The sequence below is a fragment of the Lacerta agilis genome, chromosome 6 (genome assembly GCF_009819535.1).
Source record: "Lacerta agilis isolate rLacAgi1 chromosome 6, rLacAgi1.pri, whole genome shotgun sequence".
Lineage (NCBI taxonomy): Eukaryota > Metazoa > Chordata > Lepidosauria > Squamata > Lacertidae > Lacerta > Lacerta agilis.
In genome coordinates, this window is record NC_046317.1 from 38,613,686 (window position 1) to 38,635,201 (window position 21,516).

The following is a 21,516-nucleotide window of genomic DNA, read 5'->3' on the forward strand; positions in this document are numbered from 1 at the left end:
GAAAAGCTGAGATTTTTACTCACCCCCATGTTGTTGCCCTGAGGAAACCACCCTTTCCCATATTACCAAAACTAACTCTATCCTATAGCTACCAGGTGTCTTCAACTTCGGAGGGGGGTGGCGGCGAATCTCACTGCTCTTATGCCTGATCAGATAACAAAACAAAAACAAAAACAAAAAAACCCACCCAAAATATATGGCCAATCTGGTTTTGAAAACTGTGTACACTGTAACGGAAAATCCCAGGTGTGGAACTGCCCAGCCACCTGGCCCTTAGGGATAAGCCCACTGGTTTCTGCGGAGTTAAATAAAAGAAGTCCAGCCACTGGAGCAAGGACAAGACAGGGTTTATTGCGCAATAGGTTACAGTCAAACTGCACCCCCAGAGCAGTGTTACAAGAACTTTTAAAAACTCCTATCATATCCCAGAATACAGTTTGGAAACATCATTACTACATCATCACTACATCACGAAAGGGAAGGGTTATACATGATTGACATATAGGAAAAACAGGAAAAACAAGATTAGCATATGGGGGAAACAGAGCAATATCAGGGAGATAGCCCTGAGCCAATGTGAATGGGTGTTAAGTATTGGCAAAGATACCTTGAGCACTTATCTGGGAGAGAACAATGGGATTCCAGCTGAGGGATATTAGCACAGTGGCTTCCTGAAGCACCCAGAGATTACCTGCTGAGGCATCTCCCTGTGTACCTGGTCTCTCGCCTACTGGATCATGGCAGAGAGATGGGTCCCCTTAAGGGCATCACTCCATACCCCAAATGAGTTTACTCAGGAGGAGACTTTGCTTAGGTGACCCCCTCCCCCATAATTTCCGTAACAACACTGTATTCTATTGTGACAATAACAGTGAAGCAAGCTTTGTAGAAGAGTGCAAAATATGGTCTGAAGCTCAACATCAAAAAAACTAAGCTCATGGCCACTGGTCCCATCACCTCCTGGCAAATAGAAGGGGAAGAAATGGAGGCAGTGAGAGATTTCACTTTCTTGGGTTCCATGATCACTGTAGATGGTGACAGCAGTCACGAAATTAGAAGACGCCTGCTTCTTGGGAGAAAAGCAATGACAAACCTAGACAGCATCTTAAAAAGCAAAGACATCACCTTGCCAACAAAGGTCCGTATAGTTAAAGCTATGGTTTTCCCAGTAGTAATGTATGGAAGTGAGAGCTGGACCATAAAGAAGGCTGATCGCCGTAGAATTGATGCTTTTGAATTATGGTGCTGGAGGAGACTCTTGAGAGTCCCATGGACTGCAAGAAGATCAAACCTATCCATTCTCAAAGAAATCAGCCCTGAGTACTCACTAGAAGGACAGATCCTGAAGTTGAGGCTCCAGTACTTTGGTCACCTCATGAGAAGAGAAGAATCCCTAGAAAAGACCCTGATGTTGGGAAAGATGGAGGGCACAAGGAGAAGGGGACGACAGAGGATGAGATGGTTGGACAGTGTTCTCGAAGCTACTAACATGAGTTTGGCCAAACTGCGAGAGGCAGTGAAGGATAGGTGTGCCTGGCGTGCTCTGGTCCATGGGGTCACGAAGAGTCGGACACGACTGAACGACTGAACAACAACAACAACAAAGCTTTGTAGAAGAATCATTAGCATGGAGAAAGTGACAGACTTTCACAGAAAGAGCTTTAGGACCAGAGAGTTGCTGACAACAGAGAGACAAGCATCAAACCAACTGAAAGTATCACAGGGAGCTACTGAAAGAGCGATATTTGTACTTTGGTACAGATAGCATCTAGACTGGCCTCAAGCCATAGTGATAGTCAGTGCAACAGATGCAAACAGACTATATGGGAATGCATTTTTCCCACCCATAAAAGCTGCCTTCTAGACCAAATGATGCTTCAGAGATGTCCTTAAGGGCAGCTCTACACACAGCACCGTACATTAGCCAAGCCTAGAAGTTGCAAAAGCATGAGTAAATGTGTCACAGCCAAGTGCAGTCAAAAAAGTAAATATCACCCTCTATTCTCACCCCTATTTCCTTGTGTAAAATGTCTTTTAGAAAAGGTGTGGGGGAACCTTTGGCCCTCCAGATATTGCTCAACTTCCACCATCCCTGGCCATTGGGCCAGCTTGCTGTGGCTGGTGAAGGTTGTAATTCAGCAACACAGGGAGGGCCAAAGGTTACCCACACCTGTTTTTGATCGTAATTTTCCAGGAAGGGACTGTTTTAGCCACTCATTCCGAGAACTTCCCCCAGAACATAATATTTTAGCACTAGATACAGTGCTGGGCTTCATTTAGGATGAAGGATGGGGAATATCCTGTTCTCTCAAATGGTTGGCTAAGGGGATCCTGAAGCTGAGGCTCCAATACTTTGGCCACCTCATGAGAAGAGAAGACTCCCTGGAAAAGACCCTGATGTTGGGAAAGATGGAGGGCACAAGGAGAAGGGGACGACAGAGGACGAGGTGGTTGGACAGTGTTCTCGAAGCTACCAACATGAGTCTGACCAAACTGCGGGAGGCAGTGGAAGACAGGAGTGCCTGGCGTGCTCTGGTCCATGGGGTCACGAAGAGTCGGACACAACTAAACGACTGAACAACAACAAAGGGGAGCAGCCTTCCCCAATGAATCCACATAACCAAGGGAGAGCAGCATCTCTTGGAATTTTCCGTATCTCCTGTCATTCTTCCTCAACCACACAAATTTAAGCTATATTTTGCTTTGTGTAGGGGTGTGTGTGTGTGGCTCAGTGGGCGAAGCCTTTCTTAAATTTCTGCCAAATTTCCGTTTACCAATAAGGGATTTGAAGTGGTGCAAATCCCTACAAGGAAATTAACTTGAGTCTTCCTCCAGTTACTTTTGGGGCTTCTTTGCACATCGAAAGCGCAGAAACAAAGCGGAGCCGCTAAACCTCTCCTGCTTTGACCTTTTTGGTTAGTAATTTTATTAATTCATGTCTATACCCATTTTTCTGGGCCGGCAAACTGAAACTTCTGCAACAAGGAGCCTAAAAAGAAGAGCATTTAATGAGTCCGAATGCTATTTAACAAGGCCTCTTCACGTGTCACGTGAGGCTGCCTGAACCTGAATCGTCGTGGTTATTGGCGGACTTCAACTGGACGCCCGAGACGGAGGAGAGAGAAAGAGCGTCGCTCTTTCTTCTTCGTTTCCTTCAACTCTATGGTTCCGGCTCAGTTCCGAAAAGGACGGGGCATCGCTGATGCGCATGTGCTGTATACTGTGTTGCACCCCAAGTCCCGCTACCGCGTGGTTTCTACCACGGGCGCTGCAAGAGCTGGACAGTTGCAGCGCAGGCTGGTAACGCTGGCGACCTTTGCAAAGGCGAGTCTGGTAAGGAGTCTGGCCCTGCAAGCTTCCCCGGGAATATAAACTGCGTCCTGCACTTCAGCTGCTCCTATGGTCGCTTATCTTCTCAAGGAGTTGCTCCGTATGAGACTTGACTCGGCTGCGCTTCCAGTTCAGCCAGGTTTGTGCAAGCCCAGTGCTTTTGTTTCTTTACTGGAAGGAAGCCCTGCTGTGCTCGGCGGGACTTCCCCCCGAAGAAATGCTTGCACCTTTGCGTCCAGTCCGCCGGCGATCCTCTTCCTCCGCAGGCACCATATAGATAGGTGCCCCGTGATGGAGATGACGGGAATGTTGCAATAGCAATGTAACTGGGGGACGCGCAGGGGGGAATTTCTATTTCTCTTTTCCTGCTTCTTCAAAAAATCTCTGGAGGCGTTTCCAGAATAACAGATTTGGACAACTTCTTTATTTGGACCGTGAAGGCACTTGGTTGCTTTTCGTGGCTCCTCAAATGTTATCTTGGCAACTACTGTATAGGAGAAGCTAGCTCATTGTTGGTATTAAAACATGCAGCAGGGATGAGGAAGACTCTGGCCCTGCAGGTGTTGCTGGGTGCAGCCCCATCAGCCCCAGACTGATGGGTCAGGGACGATGGTCAGGGATAATGGAAGGGCCATTACGCCCTTTCTGTACAGATGTGTACCCTAAGTGGGGCGGAGGAAGCTGCACAGCTGTTGTATGAGCATTGCAAATGTATATTTTTGTGCCTGTGCATACATTTTGAAGGTGATGAAGCAGGTCTTAAACATCATTTGAGGCAGTTGTGGGAAGCACATTCTTCAAGAAACTCCTAATTTCTTTGCCAATTAACTGAATTAGCTAGAACCATTCAGCCCCATGTTGAGCCAAACAGGCTTTGTTGAATGCATTCAGCTCTCACAGTAGCTAAAATATGTGGGGAATCTCAGCTAGATATAAAATGTGCATCTGTTTATGTAAAATGAGTTGCTTTTATTTTCTCTCTCTGCCTGCAGATTTGAAAGAGAAGCTTCATCTGTGAGTCTCAAAATGGATGGGCTTCTCAGAAGAGGGAAAACTATTCTTCCTGCTTTGAAAAATTGGAACAGTTGGTGCCAAAAGCAGCAACAATGTTACAGGTTTTATTGTGATATTCATGCAAGACAAAAGTGTGTATCCCAGCACTTCCAGGCAATGAATCTGCGAGAGGATAGCATAGCACCACAGCAAACCAGCAAACCGGGTGAACTGACATGTAAAAGTCAGAGACTGATGTTACTAGCAGGACTTATCTACCCAGCCAGTCCCGGCTGCTTCCACTATATGCCCTACACTGTCCGAGCACTGGAGAAGCTCATCAAAGTGATAGACCAAGAAATGCAGGCTATAGGGGGTCAGAAAGTGAACATGCCCGCATTGAGCTCAGCAGAGCTCTGGAGAGCCAGTGGAAGGTGGGAACTCATGGGCAGCGAACTATTACGTCTGGCAGACAGGCATAGCCAAGAATACTGCCTAGGACCTACTCATGAAGAGGCCATCACAGACCTAATCGCTTCCCAAGGCCACTTGTCTTACAAACAGCTTCCCCTCTTGCTGTACCAGGTAACAAGAAAGTTTCGAGATGAGCCAAAACCATGCTTTGGGTTGCTGCGTGGCAGAGAATTTTATATGAAGGATATGTACACCTTTGATGCCTCCAAGGAAGCTGCCCTCCAGACCTATGCCCTTGTGTGCAATGCTTACTGCAACATATTCAACAACTTAGGCCTTCGATTTGTGAAAGTCCAAGCAGCTACAGGAAGCATTGGTGGGACAATGTCTCATGAATTCCAGCTTCCCGCTGACATTGGTGAGGACCGGTTGATGATGTGCACAGGCTGTGACTTTGCAGCCAATGAGGAAACGATAAACCCAGATGAGAAGCGTTGCCCAGTTTGCAAAGGAAAACTAGCTGAGTACAAAGGGATTGAAGTTGGCCATACCTTCTTCTTGGGGACAAAATACTCCTCTGTTTTTAACGCTACCGTCCGCACTGCAGAAAATAAGCATATTGCGGCTGAAATGGGCTGCTATGGGCTGGGTGTGACTCGGATTCTTGCAGCCTCCATTGAGGTGCTTTCTACGGATGATGCCATTCGGTGGCCAAGCCTCATTGCACCATATCAAGTCTGTCTTATTCCCCCAAAGAGAGGTAGCAAGGAGGAGAAAGGGGCAATGCTCCTGGAGGATTTATATGACTGTATTGTTGAAGCAGCCCCTCGGCTTAAGGAGGAGATAGTGTTGGATGACCGGACACAATTAACCATTGGTAAAAGATTAAAAGATGCGAATAAGCTTGGGTACCCCTATGTTATAATAGGTGGCAAGAAGGTTTTGGACGAGCCTTCTCTATTTGAAGTATGCAATCAAAATACTAATGAGACTTTGTTCCTTACCAAAGAAGCCATTGTTAACTTGCTGAGTAAAGTGCAAACTCCCTAAATACTGGATATGTGGCTTTTGAATAGAGAAATGTCAGTGTTTCCCCTCTGCCATCTTAAGCATATGGCTATGGGAGTCTATCGGAATTATTTTTATTTGTATCTTCTAGCCCAAGGATTGCTGTGAAGGCAGATATGGTGCTGCCTATATGCCAGAGCCTCACATGCATACTTGGTTGCCCTTTGATTTCAACAGCAGACAGCTCCATCTTTACAATTGGGGTCTTCTGCAAAGGTGAGGATCCTGTAGCCCTCCAGATCATGTTGGCTGCACATTCCATAATCTCCAGCCAGCATGACCAATGGCCAGGAGTGATGGGAACTGTAGGCTGACAATATCTGAAGGGCCACAGTTTTCCCACTGCTTATTTTGCATAACCAAAGGCCGGCCTTTTGTTATGCAAAATAATAATAGTGTCCTGCTTCACAGTTATTTTGGGGACAGCAGCATGAAGCTGGATGTGATTAAGCCTTAAGGTAAAAAGAAAGTTTGCAATAATGTGTTTGCCAGTGCAGCAGTTGTCATGGAAACAAAAGGCGAATCCCCACCACTAGTTTCTCTTAGATGCGCTGTGCCTCTGTATGAGGGACTCCAATGGTCTGAGTACTTAACTGGATCTGTCCCATCTGATCATCTGCTACATGAATTCAAAGACCGAGTTGCTGCTTACGTACTAGTGGGTCTCGATTATACTAGCCAAATACTTCCTGGAAGGATTCGAGATGGAATTTGCTAAGAAAAATATACCAAGTTGATATTTGTAAAAAATAATAATTATTTTTTTTAAAAGAAAAAGCATGCCTTTTAAAGTAGAATATACCCCCCAATCTGAATGTTGATTAAAAGTAAATTTTCCTCTTTTTACTATAGGGTTGGATTTCTAAGTATGGAAAACAAATTGCAAACAACAAAATTGATGGAACCTGGTTAATGCTGAGCTTCTGAGTGACCCAACTAAATTGGCTATTATTCTGAAATCCTGACACCTGATTGCCAAATAGGCTGCTGCTGTTCTTCCCCTCTTTAAGATCATGTACTGTAATCTGAATTTTCAGTATTCATAAGCATTTCACTTAATTAAAAGATATACAGCTAAGTTTGAATATTGTTTTGCTTTAAATATGACCTTCCCACACTCCTGTAACTTTTCCCCAGTGATAAAGCAGTTGTGAGCATTAAGCATGGCTAAGAGCAAGGCTGCAATCCTAGCCCCACCTAACTGGAAATAAGTTCAATTGAATTAAATAGGATTTGCTACTGAATAGCTGTGTTTAGGATTGCACTGTAAGCTAGGAATGGAAAGCCTGTGGCCCTCTAGAACAGTGTTTTTCAACCACTGTTCTGCGGCACACTAGTGTGCCGCGAGATGTTGCCTGGTGTGCCGTGGGAAAATTACTTTATATATAGTCAATATAGGCACAGAGTTAAATTTTTTAATATTTTCTAATGGTGGTGTGCCTCGTGATTTTTTTCATGAAACAAGTGTGCCTTTGCCCAAAAAAGGTTGAAAAACACTGCTCTAGAAGGAGGGTCAAATTGCAACACACTCTCAGTTTAGAGCTGCAAATTTAAGCAAATAAGAGATGAGATTTGATAAAAGACATTACTTTTTTGTTAAGTGATGCAGATTTTGCCACATGCTAAATGTCTACTGTGACATTGCGTGAAAGCAGGATTTTCCCTCCAGAATAAGTGCACATGCACAGAAAGAGACTGGAAAAGTATTCTTTAAAAAAATCAAATTATGTCTTATTTCCTCCTCCCTCACCCACATGTTTCATTTTGTTTTTGCATGTTGTCATGACTGCATTTATTATTTTGGGGCCTCAAAAGCAGGAAGGGGTCTGCGAGCCTCCCCAGGCCTCTGAGAAGGCCTGGTCACATTGCCTGGGGCTGATGGGAGTTCAACAATTGGAGAATCACACATTCCCCATCTCTGGACTTGTTCATGTACCTCGAATTACAGACACTTCAGGTTACAAACTCCGCTAACCAGGATAAGAACGGAAATCGCGGCACAGCGGCAGCAGGAGGCCCCATTACCAAAAGTGCGCCTCAGGTTAAGAACCGTTTCAGGTTAAGAACGGACCTCTGGAACGAATTAAGTCCTTAACCTGAGGTACCACTGTAATGTAAAAACATAGTTTGTTACATCAAACAAGAACTACATAGGTGGAGTGCTTTGAGTACTCTGAAATACCATTTAAATACATAACCATTTAACTTAAGATATCTGGTAGGGATGTTACCATTATTGGTCATTGTTCTTTCCCCCCCTCCCTTTCTACCATCTCTCACACATTTTATTGGGAATAAAAGCATATTTACAATAAATCCTATTCTGCGGGGTTTAGCTTCAGTCTGCTTAGAGCATCGTTGTCAAATGGTACAAATCTCAAACCAGCTGCAAACTTCTCACTTAGAGTAGTTTTCAACCTTTTGAAATCCAGGACTCTCCTTTAACCTCAAAGTGCATTGGGGAACCCATTTTTCTCTCGTATCTTTTTACCAGATATTCGTGTGGCGATAGTGCTGTTGCTGTGACCCACTTTGGACCAGGATGTGACCCAGGCTCTGGCTCCCCCAGGTGTTTCCTGTGCCTTTGTACAAATCTGGCATGCCGGGCATGGTTCCCTGTGTGTAGAATTACTGCAAAGGAACTCCTGTGCCCGCTAACTTTGGGTGGAAGCCCCACTGAATTCAGTGGAATTTATTCCCAAATAAATATGGATTGGGTTGGCCTGCTTGAAGATCAGCATGTAAGCAAAAGCAGCCATTGCATGAAGCCAGCATCTCCTGTGATCATGACTGGTTTCATCTGGGATTGTAGTTACTCTTGCTGGTGTGCTTCTGGTTTGCTGTGAGATGAGAATGAAGCGTCAGGTTGCTTCCTCCCACTGTGTTCTTGTGACACGAGTAATTTTTTTGGGGGGGGCTACCCTCCCTTTTGGGGGGGGTCTCTGTTTCATATACTTTGGCTCTCTCCCACCCATCCTCCCTGGACCAGTAAAGGTGGAGTGCTCCTTCGGAATCATCCTTTTTGACAGAATAAATAAATGAGAGGTGGAAATAAGGATGGTTCCCTACCCCAAACAATAGTGTATTGGTAAAGGATACAAGACAGGGCCAAGGAAAGGACAGTGCTCAAGACAGCAAGTATTATTCCACAACCATGTTCAGCTCCCTTACCCAAGATCTTGGATACAATGCAACCGGCAGTGTTGGCTTGAATGATGACACAAACCTCTCCATTGTGACATTGACTAGTAAGCCCTTTCTTCCATCAGAGGAAAAGGAATGTGAAACCAGCAAACAGCTGGGAGCATTCACCAACAAGTAAGCAAGTGTATTTATTTCTTTTTCTGATCTCCTCAACTGGGTCACTGTGGTTGAGTCCATCAGTATCTGGTCTAATACCTTGATCCACAAATGTTTCAGCATCATTTAGGTACTCTGCGAAGTACATGACTACTAGGTCGCCTTGGCAATTCTACTGATTTTCAGTCCCATGTTGCTGAGACCCTAAATATAAATGTAACAAATCTGTTTGGCATGATTAACTATGGATTATTTCTATGCAAATCCCAAGAAACAGCGATGGAAGTAGGGGTGATTCCTTACCCCAAACAATAGCATACTGCTAAGGGATACAAGACAGGGCCTAAGAAAGGGCCGTGCTCAAGACAGCGAGTATTATTCTACAACCATGTTCAGCTACCTTACCCATTGTGTTCAGGATCTTAGATACTATACAACCAGCACTGTTGGCTTGAATGATGACACAAACATCTCCATTGTGACATTGACTAGTGAGTCCTTTTTTCCACCAGAGGAAAAGGAATGTGAAACCAGCAAACGGCTGTGAGTGTTCACCAACAAATAAGCAAGTGTATGAGCTTTCTGTAGGGATCAGCTGAGCCTCTTATAAAAGAAGTATACTGCCCAGATCAAGAGAAGCAATAGTACCACTCTATTCTGCCTTGGTCAGTGTCCAGTTCTGGGCACCACAGTTCAAGAAGAATATTGACAAGCTAGATGGTCTGCGGAGAAGGGTGACCAGTATGATAAAGTGTCTGGAAACCAAGTCTTATGAAGGACAGTTGAGGGAATTGGATATGTTTAGCTGGAGGAGTGGAGAACTGATATGATAGCCAGCTTCAAATGTCTTAAGGGCTGTCACATGGAAGATGGAGCGAAATTGTTTTCTGCTGTTCCAGAGCATGGGACCTGAACAAGTGGATTCAAATGGCAAGATTCTGAAGAAGCATTTGGAAGAAATTTCCAATGGTAAGAGCTGTTCCAGCAGTGCAACAGGCTCCCTCGGAAGGTGGTGGACTGTCCTTCCTTAGAGGTGTTTCAAGAGAGGTTGGATGGTCATCTGTCAGAGATACTTTGGCTGTGATTCCAACCACGTGGCATATTGGTTTTCACATTCCCAGTGCTGAATACTTTCCAAACATTTCATATCAAAATCTGAATTGGTTGTCAACTTTTCTTTTTACAAAGACACTAGACTGTCTTTTATACTTTCTTCTCTTAAAGGGACTAGAAGAGCTGCCTATGGAACCAAAATGTATAGGTCTGGGTTCTGCAAGGATCTTGGACTGCGTAGGCTTGAGCCATTTTCTATCTAAATTCCATGCCTCTGGTTAGAGTGTAAAACAAGCATAAAGTCAGCATAAAGTTTAAAAGGTGAAGGGTTTTTAACCACCAATGCTGTTTTTCTGTTTTCCTTCTTTTCAGCTAATATCTTGTGATCTCTCATTAATCAAGTTGTGATAACATCGCCATCTCTATAAAAGCTGATAACTTCTGTATGTACACAGAACTCTCTACCAATCAGCTCAGAAGAGAGTCTGGCTGTTGGGGTCTTCTCCAATACAGTTGCTTTGTTTTTAATAGGGTATTGGACAGACTTCAACCCTAATCACAATGTGAAGGCTTGATTCCACCATCACCCTATATGCCCTAGTTTACACGTAAGTCAATCCATGGTTTGATGTGAACGCATGAGTGTGGAAGCTGCCAGATTGAGGCTGCTTTGTTCATCCACCAGGCCTGCTGTGAGTAAGCCATGCTTTGGCTTAGCATGTTGCCTGAGTTTGGGCTCATGAGCTGTTTCCTCCAGAAAAACCTTGAGCTATAAACTGGAGACAAACCTTATTTGTTGCACGTAGTTTGTCTGGAGCAAGAGAAACTCATGAGCCCAGGTTCAGGTGACACTAAACTAAAGCATGACTTAAGCCATCTCACAGCAATGCAACAGCAGGAGGACCAAAGCCTGGCGAAAATCTGCAAGGCAAAATATTTGAAGTTTACCAGTGAGGCATCACTGATATTCTAAATTCCTGACCCTCATACAGGAACACTACTCAAGTTGTGAACATCGGTCTTCAAGACTGGAACACCTAAGTCTGGAGAGGACAAGCTATGGTTCAGGATTTTCAAAATGGGTCTTACTATAGATCTTTGTGAATGAACGAGGGAAGGACAATACCATCAATCTTATTCTAGCTGGTGAAGAATCAGTTGCTCTTCTGGTAATTAACTAGCTAACAAACAAACAAAAACTCCCTGTGATCCCAAAGATGGAAAAAGAAATAAAAAAAACTGAGAATGAAGAGTCAACTGAAGTCGAAACAACTCAACAGTGCCCCCTGATGACAAAAAGAGAATTATCCAGGAATCCCTTACTGTTGGAAAACTGCCTGCCAGATGCAATTTCTGAAGGTGAAGACAAATGACCTCCAGGGTTTGGAGAGCAAATATGTAGAGTGAATAACTAAGTACAAAATACAAGGCATAAATACTAAAACTCGAATCTTTTAGCTCACTCCCCAGTGTGCGTCTGAGAATGCACAAGCTTGAACCTTAGTTGCCTAGATTAATGCTTCTAAATGGTTATTTTTAGGCAACAATAACATCCAAAAGACTTTGGGAAGCCACTGCAAGTCAGTGGATGATACCCAGCTAAGTGACACTCAGAGTAGACCCACTGGAATCAAGTCCGTGGAATCTACTCTGATGATTACTCACATTGGATATCACCCAGTTCAGTTTAATTTAAATAATTTCTTACCCACTTTTTATTGCCACAGGCAATTCCAAAGTGAGATAACAAGTTTTAAAATGAGGTGGTGAAATAAAACACAGGTGCAACAATGCATCTGTTACTGCTTTAAACCACCAGGCAGAACTTATACAATATTGAAACAGCAGGCTCCTCACTGATGCCCAGCAGGCACCTGTATGAAAAATTGTAAATCAAGTACTGAGCTAGATGAACCAATAGCCAGATTCACTATAAGGTAACTTCCTAAGTACTCGACCAAACAGCTTTAAACCAGACAGAGCCTGTGTGAAGTAAAGAAATATTATCTGTCCTTTTCAGCTCTGATTTTGCCATTGTGCCAAAATTAGATAGTTAGATTTTTACCAGTCTACTAAAGCAACTGCCAAAGAAGGGGCAGAGACTGGAGAAAGAACTGTGAGTGAGATATTTTTTCATGTATTAAGTGGAATGGAAATAATATAAGTAAGTAGATGATAGATACCAAAACCCCATAGCTCTCGCTATGGTTAGATGAAGTTAGATGAATATTGCAATTGGAGGATTTCTACCTGCATATGATGAAAACCCTTCCTCAGCTGGAAGTCTTAATTTGCACCATGAAACTGTTTTAACTTCCTGATGACCTACCATTGAGTTTCAAAGAAAGCCCCAAATAAATGGCTCAAGATTAGAAATGAACAAAAGAGCCGTGTTTGGAGGAAGGAGATTTTTGCACAAGTCTTAGTAAACCTCGGCTTATTGCCACACACCCCGACAGCAGGGGTGGGAACCCTTTGGCCCTCAAGATGTTGCTGAACTACAACTCCCAGCTCTAGCAAGCAGGGTCAGTGACCAAGGATGACGGCAGGTGTAGTTCAGCAACATCTAGGAGGCCAAAGGTTATCCACCCCTGTGTTAGAGTAACAGTACAAGGAGACATTTCCGTACCAACTGCAACCTCAGTTCCATTTACTTTTTATTTGTAACAGCTTCAGTAACCTCCAGCAATGTCTATGGGATGATGCTGTATGACACAAAAGGAAAGGAAGAGGAAACACAGCTAGCCTCTGATGCCCGTAATAAAATGGTAGGAACATGCTCCTCAAACTCTGCTAACTCTAACATTGCCCTTCCCTGCACTTCTCTCTCGACAGTAAATACACATTTGCAATATGCTGCATATACCTGAACCTTAATATTGGATAGCTTCAGAACTTATTTCAGCGCAAGAGCTCAATTTTGGAAGGCATAAAGTTTTAGTAAATAGTAGACATTTTCAATTTGGGGTAAGGTGCTAACAGAGGCACATCCCAGTCACGGACTCACCTTCCATGTTAGCTAATAATAATAGATAATTTGCTGACTTGCAAAATAAAAATCTTCCTCTATTTATTTTTACCATGGTGGCATGAGCTCTTAGAACTTAGTCTTCCTTTTCCCATTCAGATGACCCGGCCCTTATATAATCATGGGGATTACTTTCTTGCACCTTGTGCAGGGAAGACTAAGGGAAGGTGAACTGATTGTGAGTGAAGGAAATAGAGGAAGCAGAGATGGTATTGATTTCCAATTATTATGTTCAAAGTCTTAGTAAACAGCTTTCCTTGGAAAAGGTATTGCTCCCTTCCCGCATCCCAGTACTGCCTGGATGGGGACGCGGGTGGCGCTGTGGTCTAAACCACTGAGACTCTTGGGCTTGCTGATCGGAAGGTTGATGGTTTGAATCCCTGCGAGGGAGTGAGCTCCCATTGCTCTGTCTGAGCTCCTGCCAACCTAGCAGTTCAAAAGCAAGCCAGTGCAAGTAGATAAATAGGTACCACTGCAGCGCAAAGGTAAACAGCATTTTTGTGCGCTCTGGCTTCTGTCATGGTGCTCCTTTGCGCCAGAAGTGGTTTAGTCATGCTGGCCACATGACCTGGAAAGCTGTCTGTGGACAAACGCTGGCTCTCTCAGCCTGAAAGTGAGATGAGCGCCGCAACCCCATAGTCACCTTTGACTGGACTTAACTGTCCAGGGGTCCTTTACCTTTACCTTTACCTTACTGGCTTGATTATCAATGCGTGTTCTCTGTGTGAAAGCAGAGAATACCAGGTAATCAGCAGAATGACTATTGCCATTAAGCATTCTATTGCCCTCCTTTCACATGTTATGATGCAACTGGCTCCGGAAACTGGTTCTGAACAAATACGGTTATATGTGAAAGTGCTGTTAAAATCTTCCACCCTTTTCTTGCTAGTCTCATATGCGTTCACAGGAATTCGATTCAAAAATGAGTGGGAACGGTAATCAAAACTATCGGCATGGGAATCAGAAATTGCAGCTGGTCGAGCGAACAATGGTGAGTCAGATGCAATGCAGATCCTTTATTAGTGTATTTAATAGCTTGTACAATTGGTGTAAATGTTTGACTAGTGCAAGGGGGGGAAATCACACATTAGTGCAGCTGTAGCAGCAACTTTGGTGAACAGAGCAGACACTTGAACAGTTCTTCCTCACAGAATTTGCTGCTGCTCTTTCACAGGCACAGATTTTAGACCTGCCTCTGGACAGCATTGACTCACGCTCCACAGCTTTGCGCTGTCAGGGGATGCTTCTCATTCAGGACCTAAGGTATGTCGGATCTACAACCCAACATCCTCCCTGACCCAATTGTTGAAGCAAAGCTCAGAAGAAAAGTGCTAAGAATAGAGTTGAATGATGCCATCAGGAAGAGACTGCCTCAGGCTGGGATAACCCAGCCAGATGGGTGGGGTATAAATATTATTATTATTATTATTATTATTATTATTATTATTATTATTATTATCCATCATCATCATCTGTGGAATTATTTGAAACAAACTACATAGAAAAGCCAAACCTGTCTCAGCTCCGTTGATATGGAAGGGATTGTCTTGCTTTATTGCACTACTGACGAATCATGTGACCTACATTGGTGAGCATGGAGTCCTCTGATCTTGACCCTGGTAGTTCTGAATTCCAGTCAGAGCCATGGGCTCAAGGTAGGCATACCCACACCAGATTCTGGTCAGTGGCTACCCCTTTGTAGCCTGCCCGCCCATTCCAGTAGGCACTACACAGCTCAGACATGGTTTATTTTCTTTCCTCAGTACTCTGAACTTTTTCCGTGTTAAGCAGACTGCGCCACTTCCATAAGGAATAATTATAACGCACATTGAATGCTCTGTTTCCTTTCCCCCAACCGCCATTCCTCAGCCAAGAGGAGCCTTCTCATTGGCCTAAAGAGAAGCTGCTCAGCACCTGCATTGCCAGCGTCTTTGCCTTGCCCTCGATTGACACCTTACAAAGTCAGAGCAAGGAAGAAGTTGACGTACAGGTATTTTCTCACTTTGTTGCAGGTGGGGGAGGGGACTGTGTCCCTCCAGATGTCGCTTGCTGGATTGTAGCTCCTATCATTCCTTGCCTCTGGCCATTCTAGCTGGGGCTGGTGAGATTTTGAGTCCACTCTGGAGGGACATAAGATTTCTCACGACCAATTTACTGTGAAGAGGGTATGTGCCCAAATAATAACATCTCGCTGTTTGAATCTATAAGGTTTGAAAAGGAAAGAGAAAGAACTGTACTGATTTGGGGAAGGGGGTGCACAAAAACATGACCCTATGTGGAACAAAGATACACCAGTCTGGTTAAAGGAACCCAAATTTGATGTTGATGATCCAAGCGCTAAGTTCCCTTCTGAAGCCATTTTATACCTCCTATATCTTCACAACGACCATGTGAGCTAGGTGAGGCTGGGTTGGTGACTGGCCCAGGGCAGGAAGTGAGCAAAAACAATGAGTTAAGCGTACTTTCTTTTTGTTTATCAAGGTTCACAAAAAAGAAAAGAAAAATGTCTGCAGTTTGCTGAGAGTGTGAAAGAGGTTTTTTTGTGTGTAGTTCAAGAAAGCTTATGCCATTATAAACATGTTAATCTTTAAGATATCACAAAACTTTTCTGTGGTACCTTACTTCATGCATTCCTCTTTTTTTAGGAGGAAGGGAACCCTATTTTGGGAGCTGCACCAGGGCCCCCAACCATCTTAATCCATCCTTGGGCAAAAGTAGGACGAAATACACTGAGCATGTTGTCCACTGTTATGCAACCCCTATGCGCTGTAATAGGGCTTATGGGGGAAAGGCTACACTCACTTTTGAATCACAGCTTTATTAATTATGTCAGTTCATGGACACTGTTGGCATCCATCTGTCTCGAGAGACAATGGAGTGCACCTCCAGGGGTGAGGTCAAACTGCTTGAGAATCACAGCACCTGCTGTGACCTCAGAGACCGGTAACTTGTAACTGCTGCCTCCCATGTTGCTTTTGCAGTGGTCCAAAGGAAAGCAGAGCAATACGTTTGGCAGCAGCGTGGCTGCAGGAGTTCCTGGAAGGAGGCGTAAAAAGGTGCCATCCAACCACCATAGGGACTCCACTCCGGATTTGTGTAGAGTTTACTCTTCAGCCTTTTCCTCTCCCAAAGATATCCCACAAGGCAGCGGGACATGCAATGTTATAGTAATATATTATGCAACTTTTCTTACTTTCTCAGGCACTGTACAAGCAGACCTTACAGGCTGTAGAATCCATGCTGAAAAGCCTATTGGCAGAAAGACCAAACATAGCTGAACTGGCCGCACTCTTAGAAGTAAGCTCCTGTTATCTATTTGTGGCTCAAAGAATCACAAGTGATGAGAATATGCCCTATAGTCTTTCTTTTCTTTTTCTTTTCTTTCTTGGTGTATATGGTTTTCCTCACAACAACCATGTGAGGCATCGTGGAATGAGAGACAGTCACTGGCCCAATAAGGTTCATGGCTGAGTGGGGATTTGAACCAGTTTGTGCCCTGTTATAGTCAAACAGTGTAATTGCTACGCCACACTCTCTCAGACAGACAGATCTTTGGTTGAAATGGCATTTGCTGCTCAGGGAGCATAGCAGTGCCTCATTCACCGAAATCTACTAGTGGGTTTTTTTCTAAGGTGTTTTTTTTTTTAAGGGGGTGTTAAAATTAATTTTCAAAGGTGTCAACTCAGAATGACCTCCTTTCAGTTTGGTCAGGGAGAGTTACAACAACAGGAATAATAAGAGGCCAGACAGCAAGCCATAATTAAGATTGTTGAGAGTACTTAGCATGGCATGATTCAGAACTTTAAAGACCGGAAGGAAAGCACCCAAAGTAGAATTTGGATTTCCTTGACATTGGGAAGTAACGCAGGAAATGCCCTTTCCCCATGTTCTTTAATCTTTGGAAACCAGGAAGAGTGTCAAGGTGGGAGGGGAAATGAGGGAGTGTGTAACCTAGCTTACTTCCTCTCTGTGAGGTTTTGACAGCATTGAGAGAGCAACCTGAAGGACCACATTCAGCCTCCATGCCTGAAGTTCCCCACCCTGGTTTTCCCAAACTTGGGTCTCCAGCTGTTTTGGATTACATTTCCCATCATCCCTGACCACTAGTCTTGCTACCTGTGGATGATGGGAGTTGTAGTCCAAAAACAGCTGGCGACCCAAGTTTGGGAAACCCTAGTGTAGCCAATAGCGAGCTTAATGAAATGATGACTGGACTTGGAATAAGGCAGCTTCCTGGGTTCCTTTCTGAAAGACAAAAGCATGACTTTGAAGAATTACAGCAGTATGCACTTTCTCTTCTTAAACAGTTGCTAACAGTTTGCTCCCACTACCCCTACAGCACTTGATGCCCTGGATGATATCAGGACAAGCACATGAGCGGGCAAGAGCAGTGAACACCTATGTATCCCTGTTAAAATTTGCAGACACCTGCCCCACGTTTCAAGTGAGTGTTGCCCTCTGGCTTGAGGCGACTGGGCAACGGGTCTTGTGAGACCTGCAAATGTTTAAGACAGAAAACGGAGGTAGATACATGTGAATGGCTCTGTATTGTGACTACAGTATATTGTGTTCCTCTTGCGCACTGAAGTGAGTGGATAGAGACAGTGAAAAGTTTAGAGGGGCCTAGGATGGGTTCAAGGGATGCTGCACACACCAAACAGAAGAGCAACCCTAAGTCTCTTCTCTTGACTGTGCTAGCAAGTTTAGGGACTGGTACTCACTGGAATCTGATGTTTTATTTCTGCCTCACTATTCTTCTACTGAAAATGGGTGGGTGGGTGGGTGGGTAGGTGGGAATGAGTGACTAGAGTCTGGGATGGCCAGAAGCAAATGAGCAACACATTTTCTAATATCCGAAATGGTCTATTAGAGACAAAACTGGACGATTATAGCTTGAATCCCTTATATCCTACAAAAACCATGCTACAGCTATGAGCCATAGCCTTTTCACAGTATTGCTGCTACAAACTGATATGGGTATGAATCTGAACCCTGTGAAGGTGTTCTGCGTCACACACAATTAGCATCATTGTGACAGAGCTAGCCAGCACCTCCGCCACATCCCCATTGCCCAGCCTTGCCACCCCTATGCAACATGGGAGGGCAAAAGTAAGACCATAGACAGCTGTACAACTTGGGACCAGATATATATACAGGGACAGAGCCTTCTGCAGATGCCTTCTCATCAGGAAGTCCATTCCACATGATATAAGAATTGGGCCTTGAGTTTGGTGGCATCCAGCCACTGGAACTCCCTTCCACTAGATATCACACAGGCACCTATGGAAGACCTTTCTTCTTTAACAAGCCTTTCAAGTGGAGGTCCGTACCCCAGTTCTATCTGAATCGGATTTGAAATTGTTTTAAAACTGCTTTTATCTATTGTTTTTAATTGTTTATGGTTTTTACTGTGAAGCTGTGTGGATATATTTATGCGAAATGATTCATAAATGGAATCAGATAAATAAAAATTATTATTACATTTATATCCCACCTTTTCCTCTAAGGAGCTTCAGTTGGTGTACATAGTTTCCCCTCCCTCCATTTTGTCCTCGCAACAACCCTCTGAGGTAGGTTAGACTCAGAAGCAAGATCAAGCTTTGTGGTCGAGTGGGGACTAGAACCTGGGTCTCCCAGTTCTTAGTCCAACACTCTAACCACAATAACACACTGGCATTCTGCAGTGTCTGCAGCCTCTCTGTGGAGGCTTCCCTCATGATTCAGAACCCCCTGATCATGCAAGGCTTGTTCTCATTTAGAGTGCAGCAGACTTCCTGCTGCAGTTGTTTTCCCTCCTATGTGTGGAGGGGTGGCAGAGGAGAATAGCCTGAACAGGGTACAAGGCTCATCAGAAAAAGACAATATAATTCCAAACATCAGTTCATCCAAACAGGGGGACTTTTTTCATTCAAGAAGCACAAAGATTCCTTCTCTTCCCCTCAGTGTCAAAAGACAGCACTCTCAATTTCTCCATTCAGGCTGATGAATGTCCTAAGCTTGGGCGTCTGATTGGTCAGCTGTGTCTGCGTCTCAATGACCCTCAAAAGGAAATTGGTGAACACGCTATGGAAGGCATGTATTTCCTGTACTCCCTTCTGCTGAGCCAAAAAGGTAAGATAATAGCTGTGAAAACTCCAGTATCCAAACTGTGCATCTATATAGAAGTTATGTCTTATGTCCTATATTTTATTATATCTGGGTATTGCATTATATCAGGAATCCCCAATTTTCTCTTTTTTTCTGGCCCAAGGGCACATTTGGAAATATATATATTTTTTGTCAAGACACCTTGAGTTGCCTGCAGTGAGAGAAGGCGTTTAATAATAAAGAAGAAGAAGAATCAACTGTTGTTGGCACCACATAATACCCATTTCACAGAAGAAAAAACAGGGGTGCTTAGAAACTCCAGGCCCCCCACATTAACAAAAGACAAAACACCAGCACACACATGCAGACAAATAACTACAGGACTACTGTTGTTATAAGGTGCCAATTTTCTAAGCACTGCACATATATCAAAAGACAAGATAGTCTCTGACCACAAGTTTGCAATCTAATACTGTAGACATGAAACAGAAGGAATGGGGAGGGAGAAGGAATCTTCACTAGCCAATGGGTGGAGCCCGATTGGTCTCCCCATTGCCACAATGTTCTTGTTGCGTAGCAGGAGGTGCAGCCTCTCAATGGTATCAGAAGCCAGTGTGTGCTTTCCTTCAGCTTTGCAGCTGAATAATCGCACACCAACTCAAAACCAACTTAAAGTTCTCAAAACAACTTTCTATTATTTCACGTGGAAAGAAGTATTCTGGAAAAATCCACAGCAGAGACTATTAATTTGATGTATTGCATCATTGTTAGGGGGTTCCAAAAATCTGGAGAGACATGCCCATTTTGTGCAACAGCAAAGAGTGCTTTTGTTTAGTTAGCTGTTCTGCAGACACTGGTCTGTTTGCCCTTGATGCTCCTTTTGTCTTTGCCATAGCGTGTTGGATTTTGTGCTGACAACCCCTGTCGTCCTCACTGTGCAGAAGCTGGAGAAGATCCTGCCTAACGTAGCTACAAAGTGGGACTTTGAGAGAGGTCCCTGGTGGAGAAGATATTCTTTATCTATAGCTCAGTGCCAAATCATGGGTGGTCACATCTCAGCTGCAGCAGGAGAATATCAAGGAGAATATGTTAAAGATGCAGCACAGATGGTACCTCACCCCCTCAAGATTATCTAAGTCGTACAAAAATTTAGTGAATATTTGTTGGAGGTGTGGTGGGAATAATGGTGACCTATACCATATGTGGTGGACATGTAGGAAGATCAAAGTGTTCTGGGGTTTAATTTTTGAAGGGTTGAAAAAAATGCTTGGAATTACCTTAAAAAAAAAAAAAACACAAAAAAACCAGAGGCATTTCTATTAAGTATTGTTGGTAAGGACATCCCAAACAATTTGAGAGAGATATTTCTATCCGCAACGGCAGCAGCGCAGACCTCGGAGGCAGAGGGGTCGGAAGAAGAAGTTCCAACAGACTGGCAGAATAAGCTACAAGAATTTGCCGAAATAGCACAGTTGACAAATAGCTTGAGAGGTAACTCCAAACAAAAGTTTATGGAAAAGTGGGGTAGATATAAGATGTATGTCCGAAAGTATAGTAAGGGTGCGCTATCTATGCAAGCATTTGATTGACTTTAGAGAGAGAACGATTTGAGCAACATGAGTAAGGGTACATGTTGATATAAGAATGTAATAGAAAATATGTAAAGAAATTTGTAGCAAATAGGAGTACATTCATTTGTAAAGTAAGAATATACAGTCGGGATCGACAGGAAGTCCAAATTGTAGGTTTATTTATGATTTTGGGGGGAAATCTGTTTTTCTTTTTGTTTCTTTTTGTTTTTTATATTTATATTTTTGTTTCTTTTTGTTGTTTATTATCTTCTGTACATACGTTAAAAAGGGTAATAATAAGTAACATGATGCAATGTAATGTAATAATGTTTATTATTGTAATATATGAAAATCAATAAAATCTTTGTTAAAGAGAGAGAGAGAGAGAGAGAGAGAGAGAGATGCCATTTCTGTAATATTTGCTTTATTTGCAAACATTCAAGTGGAGCATTGGAGGAGGCAAACAGCTTATTTTGTTCTAGTTACTTAACTGTGCTGTGGCTTGTACAATGAGCAGTATGCCTATCATCTAAGTAAACAACCTTCACAACTTTAATTAGTTGGCATGCAATTGATTCTCACCCACGAAATCATGGCTTCCTGGGAGCAGCTTGTGTCTTTCTGCCTTCCTTTCCTGTTCCAAAACACACTTCTGTTGTTCCTGTCACACAC

At 43.6% G+C, this 21,516-nt stretch overlaps 2 protein-coding genes and 1 long non-coding RNA gene across 3 annotated transcripts; all 3 read left to right on the top strand.

Moving 5' to 3' along the window:
• Nucleotides 1-4,299: 4,299 nt before the first annotated feature.
• PARS2 (prolyl-tRNA synthetase 2, mitochondrial) lies at nucleotides 4,300-6,544 on the top strand. Its single transcript, XM_033152035.1, has one exon. The coding sequence runs from the start codon at nucleotides 4,357-4,359 to the stop codon at nucleotides 5,785-5,787; it is 1,431 nt and encodes a 476-aa protein (XP_033007926.1). The 5' UTR covers nucleotides 4,300-4,356; the 3' UTR covers nucleotides 5,788-6,544.
• Nucleotides 6,545-8,900: 2,356 nt separating this feature from the next.
• Nucleotides 8,901-12,915, top strand: LOC117047776. The gene is made up of 3 exons (XR_004426770.1): nucleotides 8,901-9,123; nucleotides 10,531-11,517; nucleotides 12,829-12,915. It is a non-coding gene; the product is annotated as an uncharacterized LOC117047776 (long non-coding RNA).
• A 1,039-nt stretch (nucleotides 12,916-13,954) lies between these two features.
• Nucleotides 13,955-17,697, top strand: LOC117047777 (maestro heat-like repeat-containing protein family member 7). The gene is made up of 4 exons (XM_033151012.1): nucleotides 13,955-14,177; nucleotides 14,361-14,449; nucleotides 15,056-15,176; nucleotides 17,526-17,697. The coding sequence occupies exons 1-4, from the start codon at nucleotides 14,082-14,084 to the stop codon at nucleotides 17,676-17,678; spliced, it is 459 nt and encodes a 152-aa protein (XP_033006903.1). The 5' UTR covers nucleotides 13,955-14,081; the 3' UTR covers nucleotides 17,679-17,697.
• Nucleotides 17,698-21,516: the final 3,819 nt, after the last annotated feature.

Excerpts from the sequence above, each read along its gene's own strand:
- PARS2 (XM_033152035.1), top strand. The coding sequence starts at position 4,357 with ATGGATGGGCTTCTCAGAAGAGGGAAAACTATTCTTCCTGCTTTGAAA.
- LOC117047777 (XM_033151012.1), top strand. The coding sequence starts at position 14,082 with ATGCGTTCACAGGAATTCGATTCAAAAATGAGTGGGAACGGTAATCAA. Across the intron at positions 14,178-14,360 it reads AGCTGGTCGAGCGAACAATG|GCACAGATTTTAGACCTGCC; the intron begins GTGAGTCAGATG and ends GCTCTTTCACAG. Across the intron at positions 14,450-15,055 it reads CTTCTCATTCAGGACCTAAG|CCAAGAGGAGCCTTCTCATT; the intron begins GTATGTCGGATC and ends GCCATTCCTCAG.